The sequence below is a fragment of the Telopea speciosissima genome, chromosome 9 (assembly GCF_018873765.1).
Source record: "Telopea speciosissima isolate NSW1024214 ecotype Mountain lineage chromosome 9, Tspe_v1, whole genome shotgun sequence".
NCBI classification, from domain to species: domain Eukaryota; kingdom Viridiplantae; phylum Streptophyta; class Magnoliopsida; order Proteales; family Proteaceae; genus Telopea; species Telopea speciosissima.
Window position 1 is genome coordinate 57,829,061 of NC_057924.1, and position 9,073 is coordinate 57,838,133.

The 9,073-nt window shown below is 37.0% G+C and overlaps 1 protein-coding gene across 1 annotated transcript; it reads right to left on the minus strand.

Moving 5' to 3' along the window:
- Positions 1-2,011: 2,011 nt before the first annotated feature.
- On the minus strand, positions 2,012-7,776 carry LOC122639163 (disease resistance protein RPV1-like). Its single transcript, XM_043831992.1, has 5 exons — positions 7,295-7,776; positions 5,935-7,027; positions 5,520-5,807; positions 2,672-5,387; positions 2,012-2,037 (listed from the first exon to the last, which is right to left on the minus strand). The coding sequence occupies exons 1-5, from the start codon at positions 7,774-7,776 to the stop codon at positions 2,012-2,014; spliced, it is 4,605 nt and encodes a 1,534-aa protein (XP_043687927.1).
- Positions 7,777-9,073: the final 1,297 nt, after the last annotated feature.

A 9,073-nucleotide genomic window follows, 5' to 3' on the forward strand; every position in this document is an offset into this window, starting at 1 on the left:
CAGTGCGAAAACCTATAAAATCAACATTCTTAATGCACCTAGCCTTCACCCAAGGCTATTTAAAGCTTCCAAACACTGCAATGAACAATCTTATGCTTTCACATAATTCTCGGATGCTCCAACATCATTGCCAACATGTCACAACACTGTCAAATGATCAAAATGCCCCTATGAGTTGTATCTGCACCAAGATGCATTGTGTTGACCACAACAACACACATGTACTGTGTTGACAACAATGACAACCAACACACAGTCACTGTCATCTGCACTGTGTGTTCAACAGGAAGCCTCACATACTAAGAGTCAGCCCAATTAAAAAGTTAAAACATAAAGTTATGGCCTTAGTATATACTCACAAAAGACTTGCTGAATCAAGAGGAATTTGAGGCATAGCATGAAACCTCATTCTGCTATTACTAGAAACAGGTAGCTTTGTGGTAGCTCTAACAATGTTGTATATCTTTCATTTGCACCAAGAACGAAATTGAAAGCAAAGACAGCTGCAGCAAAGTAAAGGAACATGATGCAGACGATATAGGTCACAAAATTTTCAAAATGTTTTATTCAATCCACAAAACAGTTTGTCTGTCTCTCTTATATATATAAAGCAGGGTATGAAAGGTCCTATGGAAAATAAATAGCCTGTCTAATTTTTCCTTCACTAATAATCATAATCATATTGGTCAAAAGAAAGAACTATATCTGGGTTTAGATTTGGGTACATGCATTTAATAGAATGATGAAAGTATAAATATGAATGGGTCAACAAATAAAGCAATTAGCATATGTATGTCAACAAACACAATGCTCTGGCTGATAAAAATATAACTGCCCTGCTTTTTGACAAGTTCATTCAAGGCCCAAACTGCCCAAAATTAGCTAAAAGTGTATTTTCAGTAAAGATATGGTAGCTAAATAAATGTTACAAACCAAGAAAAAAATTCCAATTAACCTTACTAGGGACTATGGAAAGAATAAAAATCCTCCAAAGAACCATTATGCAGAAGTCACAAGCAACAATAGTCTTATCCATGGCAGGTTTCCTTTGCATACACACCTCAATGTAGCTATCCCCGCCTCCGAACATCCCATCAAAGTGGATGACCCTCCCAGTATAGGTGATAAATCTGAATGCACATGAACCGTATCATTATGAATGCAGTACCTAACAATGGCAATATATCAATAACCAAGGATGTAAATAATGGGAGGTGAACACATGTAATTTCATGTCTAAACAACAAATATAATGCTACCAATGCCAAACAGATCAAGGAGCTAAAGCATTAGATTCAAGATACTTAATGGATCTAGAGACATGCAACATGAACTAGTGTCTCTCGCTGAAATTTGATTGGGTCCTTATAGAAGTTCGGTTAATGAAGTAGGTTTGTTGTGAAACTGTTCTCTAGGTCCCCTTATTCATTTTGACATGAGCAAGAACTAGAATGAAGTAAAACTTTTATGCTAAGGATTAATAAATAATTAAGAATTTTATTGAAGAAACTGTGCATGAATAGAAGGCAAAATTTACAGATTGAATTTAGTGAGGTCTATGAAACAAGGTCCATACCTTGGATGTTACTTTGATTAACTTGCAAGCTACACCTTGGACCAATCTGCATGGGGGTGTCTTTTGGGAAAGGCACTTGCCATTTGAGAAACCAATCAAAAGGAAGGTGATCTCATGACCCAACAGCTTTGCATTGATTGATCTCTCCTTGTCCTTTTTTTCCAAATCAAAACCTTTCAAGGATCTGATTTTGAGAAGATTAGTTGATATCAATTTTTAGGAAAGAAGAACTTATTAATGTTAAAAAATAGGAGAGCGAAGGGCCAAAACTCCCAAAATTTTACAGAATCAATGGAGCCTTAACAACAAAAAACAGAGAAGGAAAAAAAAGAAGTAGCAGTTATATCATGCAAACAAAGACTACTGAAATTGAAAATAAAAATAAATAAGTCTGTACGTCACACACAAAAACAGCAGAGTAGAGGGCCAAAAAGCTCAAAGTTTTACGGAGTTAATGGAAACTACAACAAAATACAGAAAAGACAAAAAAAAAAATAAAATAAAAGCCACACACACAAAGATAGATAGAGAGAGAGAGAGAGCGAGAGAGTATTGAAGCTCCTCTTGAGAGAAGATTGGAACTGTAATAATTTTGATGATTAGTTGCTAACATCTTCAAGCATAAATATATAAAAAATAAAAATAAAAATTAATGGGAAAAGTACTTAAATGTCCACTGTTCATATATATTGGAACTTTTTGTCCCAATCAAATATTTCAAGATGATATTTCTCCCATCTCAGTTTTTTTAGAGTAAAAGGTCCCAAAAACTAGGTTATCAAATTTCACATCAGCTATTATTGTGCTACATCATCAAGCATCCACTAAGCATGAATGAAAATTTAAAAAATGGAGCGGGCTTCCTACACACCAACTATAAGTGCCAGTTGGCAAATATAATTTATTGGACAAGTTACCCACATCATAACCTAATCATATATATTAAATTCCATGTTATGAGAAGATGAGAGACTATTTGACGGACAAAAAAAAAATCAAGAGAATAAGCTCTAATATGATATGATGGGTAGTCTGAATTTTTCCACGCAAAAAAAAGTCAGATTCATTTGAAGAGAGAGATAGAGAGAGGCGTACCTTGAATAATTAAATTTGTGCACCCATCATCGATCAAGAGTTGCTTTATTCCAGCAATATCAGTTAGGTCCTCCCAGGACTGACCATTTATTGACCACAATTCCTCTGACTTTGTCAGATCTGGCAATTTTTCCAAGGATATACAGCCCCTAACATCCAACTCTTCCAAAGATTCCAATCCATTACCAGCTTGAATCTCGGTTAGATTCTCGCAGCCTATAGCCTTTAGCTCCCTTAAGCATTTCAAATTTGACAGATCGGGTAATATTTCCAAGAACTCACACCCACTTATATCCAATTTCTGTAAGAATTCCAATCCATCAACACCCTGAATCTCGGTTAGACTGTTGCAGCCTTGAATCTGTAGATTCACCAAGTTTTTTAAGTTTGACAGATCTGATAATCTTTCCAAGGACTTGCAGCCTTCAATCCATAGATCAATCAACTCTTCAAGGTTTAACAGATCGGGTAATTTTTCCAAGGACTCGCAGTCAAGTATAGTCAAAAACCGTAAGGATTCCGATGTGTCAACAACACCTTGAATCTCGGTTAGAATATTACAGCTTTCAATCTTTAGACTATACAACTTTTTAAGGTTTGACAGAGCCGGTAATCTTTCCAAGGAATCACAACCAATAATCTTGAATTTCTCTAACAACTCCAATCCGTCAACACCATGAATCTCGGTTAGAATATTACAGCTTTCAATCTTTAGACTATACAACTTTTTAAGGTTTGACAGACCCGGTAATCTTTCCAAGGAATCACAACCAATAATCTTGAATTTCTCTAACAACTCCAATCTGTCAACACCATGAATCTCGGTTAGATTCTTGGAGCCTTCAATCTTTAGACGCCTCAAACTTTTTAAGTTTGATAGATCCGGTAATCTTTCCAAGGACTCGCACCCATAAATATTCAATTTCTCTAACAATTCCATTCCGTCGACACCATGAATCTCGGTTAGATTCTTGCAGCATTCAATCCTTAGAACCTTCAATTCTCTCAAGTTTGACAGATCCGGTAATCTTTTCAAGGACTGGCAGCCACTAATATAAACAAACTCTAAAATTTCCATTCTGTCGACACCAAGAATCTGGGTCAGATTCTCGCAGCCTTCAATCTCTAAATGCTTCACTTTTTTCAAGTTTGAGAGATCGGGTAATATTTCCAAGGACTCGCACCCACTAATTGCCAAAATCTCTAAGTTTTTCAATCTATCGATACCATGAATCTCCGTTAGATTCTTGCAACCTTTAATCATCAGCTTATTCAACTTGTTCAAGTTTGACAGATCCGGTAATCTTCCAATGTCTATGCATCCTGATATTCTCAATTTTCGCAAAGACTCCAATCTGCCAAGGCCTGGAATTTCGGTTAATAACCTCCCCAGATACTCCGGAAATGGGAAATTCGAAAACCTCATTAACTTCCCCGGTATTCCAATATCTAATTCCCTCAACTCTTTTAAGTTTGAAAGATCAGGAAATCTTTCCATAGAGTAGCAGCAATCATAGATACCTAAATAGATGAGGTTCTTAAGGGTTGAGATATCCTCCGGTAATGCTTTTAATGATGTGGCCCCATTAATCGATAATTCCTGTAAGGATTCATACTCCTCAAGCCCCTCAATCTCTGATAATTCCGGGCATTCATCGATTTGTAGTTTTCTGAGTCTTTTCGAATCTCGCAGATATGGGATTTTTCTTAATGATCTGCAACTCAGTATTTCCAACACCTCTAGAGATTCCATCCCCTCACCGCCTTCAAAATCGGTTATGACGTCGTTCGAACTGAGCTCTAAAGTCCTTAGATTTTTCGAGCCCCTCAGTTTTGGTAATGATCTGCAACAGCCACCAATATGGAGGACCTCTAGGGAGTCCAATTTGTCGTCAACACCTTCAATTTCTTCAAGGCTGGAACAACGTAATGTCTTTAAATTTCTCAAGCCTTCTGATGTACTTGATAGTTTTACCATTGAGTTGCAATCACTAATAACTAAGCTCGTCAAACTTGAGGGAAGATCTTTGATGTGTCGAATTGAATGGCATTCCCAAAAACCAAGGCTACTCAAACTTGTGGAGTGAAGAACTGAGATGTTTTGAATTGAATAGCAGTGACTAACATGAAGTTTGGTCAAACTTGAGGGAAGACATGAGATGGATGTCAAACTTCCGCATGAACGTAAACTGAGGCTTTGGAGAGCAATCAACTCAGAAATTTCACATGGGAAATCCACTACACCCTCGCCAAGACTTAAACCAAGTTCTATCAAGGATATCATGTCGCCGAATTTCTCCGGCAACTTCTTTAGATTTGTACATCCTGTTAAATTGAGTTTTTTGAGAGACCTCAACTTACAAATTTCACTTGGGAGATCCTCTAGACTCTTGCACTCTCTTAAATCAAGTTCTGTCAAGGATATCATACGGCCCAATTTCTCCGGCAACTTCTTTAGACTTTTGCATCCGTGTAAATTGAGTTCTTGGAGAGAAGTCAACTTACAAATTTCACTTGGCAGATCCTTTAGTCTCCCACACTGACTCATGTTTAACATGACTAAGTTCGTGAGACAACAAATGGATATATCAATCTCATCCAAATTTCTACAGTCTTTAAGAAGCAATACCTCCAAAAGTGGATTTGCTGAAATGTCAGGAATACTAGATAGTTGATGACAAGATGTCAGATTTAGAACTTTTAGCTTTTCTGCCCTCTGCAAAATAAAAAATATATAGTAACTAACTTAATAAGAAGGCCTACAAGAAAATTTTAAGTTTTTTTATTTTTTATTTTTAAAGACTTTTGATATAAACAAATTAAATAAAAGAGAAAAGTTCTGTGAGACCTTGATGTCCTTCCAACCCATCCAGTTTTTGGTGATTTTACTATATGATAGATCAAGAACTGCCAGTTTCCGTGGACGAAAATTGGTTTGTGCATATTGGTCAGGGCATCCTTTCCAACTAAGCCATATTAGTTCTGAAAAAGGGTTGGTGAAGTTCCAAGAAAACCGTGCATAATCGACTCGGAGTAACCTTAGTCTTGTCATTGCAGCAAATCCTTCGCTCATCAAATCTTCACTCCGTGATATATGTCTAAAGTCAAAACTGAGTCCTTCAACACTACTTATTTCCTGCAAAAAAAAGTGACCCTTAATTAAAGTACCATCTAAGACTTGTATAATAAACCAAAAAAAATCTATCAAAGACCGAATTTACAAGGTCCTCGCAAAAAATAAAGTATGCATATTCAATACCTACCGTTTGTGTATTCAGTACATCCAAGACATCCTTTTGAGACCATATTCGAGTACGCATCCTTGGTGCACCATTCTCTTGATAAACAATTTTCCTTCCAAGTTCCCGAAATAGATCATGCATACCTAACTCACCTTTTTCACTTATCGTTACCAAAGACCTTGCACAAAGAGTATCAAGCCCTATTTGAGAAAAAAAATCACACCCATTCCATATGTAACGTACAATATCTTTTTCCATTCCAATGAAAAAACAAGCAGTATCAAGAAACATTCGTTGCTGCTCATCATCTAATGCATCATAACTTATTTTCAATCTTTCCATGACATCATTATTGGGAACTTTTTGCAACTTCTTTACCATGTCTTCCCAATATTGTTTTCCCTGTGAATATAAAGATAAACCTATAACTTCAAGAGCCAAGGGAAGTCCTCCAGTAGTTTCTACCATTGCTTTTGAGAGATCCGAATAATCTTCTGGAGGTTGTTCACTTTTAAATGCATGATGGCCAAAAAGTTGAAGAGAATCATCTTCATTCATTACGCTGGGCTCGTAAATCTGTTCTGCGTTTTGAGCATGTAAAATTTGCTTATCTCTGGTTGTGATAATGATCTTACTTCCAACACCAAACCATTTGCGATCCCCAACTAAATATTTTACTTGAGAATTCTGATCCACATCATCGAGAACAATTAGAACTTTTTTTTCAGGCAAAATTTTCTGGATCTTGTTAATTCCATCATCCTCACTAGTAATATCTTTATTTTCTTGTTTCAAGTCCAAGATAAGTTTCTTCTGCAAAAGAACAATTCCATTATAATGTTGAGCAGTTTCTCGAACATTTGCAATAAAGCTACACCCTTCAAAGTGATGAAAGACTTCATTATAGACAGCCTTAGCGATCGTTGTCTTTCCAATGCCACCGAGGCCATGGATCCCCACAATTTTTCTGTTGTTAGATTTAATATCTAATCGCATCAACATTTCTTTTATATGAAGTTGGATTCCAACTAGGTCGTTAGGAACACTCAAGAGTCTCTTGTTCAATGTACTGCCAATTGTTTTAACAATGTTATTTATTAACTCTACTTCATACCTGCATAATTCAAACAAAAAATAAATAAATACTTTGGGTGATTAATTATATACATAAGGAAACGAATCAAAAAATTCAATAGAGAAGAAACCAATTCAAAAGTAATAAATTATGTGAACTGAAGTGGATTAATATACAAGTAGTCTTACTATGTGTTTGTGTCTTATTTTGTTTGTTTAGATTTTAGTATTTATTCTCCACCAAAATTGTTCACAAATGAGCAAATAGAGTAGCTAGTAGGGTGAAGAAACTGTTGGGACTACTTACATGTCTTTCTTCAAATGCCATCCTATCAATTCTCCAATCTCTGTCAGAGCATTTCGCCACTTTTGGATGGTTGTCTCGGGGAACCGCATCTGGTGTTGCTCAAAGGCTTTCGCATATTTCTCGTTCTGGTGTCGCACATTCCTTGGTTCAACTTTGTAGTAAATTGGCATGACGATCTGATCCTTTCTTCTACTGCATTCATATATCTCTGCTAACTCATCCAGACACCATCTGCTTGAAGCATAGTTCTTCGAGAAGATGGGAATCGAGATTCTTGACTTCTGGATTGCATCGACTAGCTCCGGCCCAATCTCTTTTCCCTTGCGGAGCTCATCCTCGTCCCTGAAAGTTATAATTCCATCATTAACCAAGGCATGATAGAGGTGATCGCAGAAATTGTAGCGAACGTCTTCGCCGTAAAAGCTCAAAAACACATCATAAGTACTACTCGAACCAGAAGAAAAGGCCTGAGCTGCTGCCATTCTTTCTTTCTATCAAATTGCTTGAATTAATGCCTTTCAATCTTTGATATTGCTTGGTAGTTGCTACCCACCCAGCAACAACAATTTCTTAGCAAGTAATAGCAGATACACAATTTTTACTTAGGTTTTAGCATGATAGAGGTCAACATTTTTTCAAAAAACAAAGTCAACAATGGCGAGAGGCATCTATAGTAGCTAGGGAACTCAACGTTCCTTCTTACATTTTCATACATTTTTTATTGGAGTCCGGTTTCTCCGGCTGAGCTCAACATTTCCATATTTTTAATCGGGTCGAGAACGTTCCCACCACTTTCCTTGCCACTTCTGTTTTCACAATTATGTTCATATATTTATTTTTTGGTAAACAATTATGTTCATATTTACATCTAAGGAAAAGTCAACAATAGCAAAGAGGCATCTCTAGTTGGGGGATCTTTATCGCCCCTAGTACTGGGGGCGGTCAAGTGTCATCATGCGGCTGGGGCACCAGCCATGTGTACATGGTGAGGCCCACTGTGCACATATGGCGGTGCCCCAGCCACATGATGCGCACTTGACCGCCCCCAATACTAGGGGCGATAATTTTCCCTAGTTGGAAGGGGGGGTGGGGGGAAACGTTCCTACCACATTCCAATTTTTTAAATTTATTGGAGTCTTGTTTCTCAAGATGAGCATGTTCATAGGAAGAACCATGCATGTTGTTGTTTTTAATTCCCATGTTCAACTCACAAAACCTAAGTCTTTGTCTCTTTGGAGACATCCGATTAAATTGTAATGTATTAAATTTGTTGGTCAAAGTTTTTCTAGCCAAGTACATCTAAAAAGATTCTTCAGATCAATGGGTAATTAGTTCTACCATATGAAAGGGGGAAAGGTGATGTAGTGACCTTGCTTCTTTTTGTTAGCAAAATCCTTGCCTCTTGAATTCCTAGGAAACGGTCTTAATTGGTTATATGAGGAAATTTTTAAAGGCAAAATTACTAGATAACCTAAAAATAATTTTCTAAAGGGCTGATGTTTTTTGTGGGAGAACGTAACCCCTGCACACGTGCGAAGACATCTCAAGGTCCGACTTTCATGGTGGTGGGGTGGTCATTTCGTCCCCCCCCCCCATGTGTCTAGGCATGGGGGGTATACTCCCCCACAGAGAACTTTTCTCCTTTTCCAAATTACCCATCTAGTTTTTTGTTTAACTAAATTACTGAAAGTATAGATGTCGATTACTAAAACTCCTTAAATAATGCTCGCTCCAAGGTAGCTCCTCACTTGTATACATATTTTTTTCCTCAACCATTGC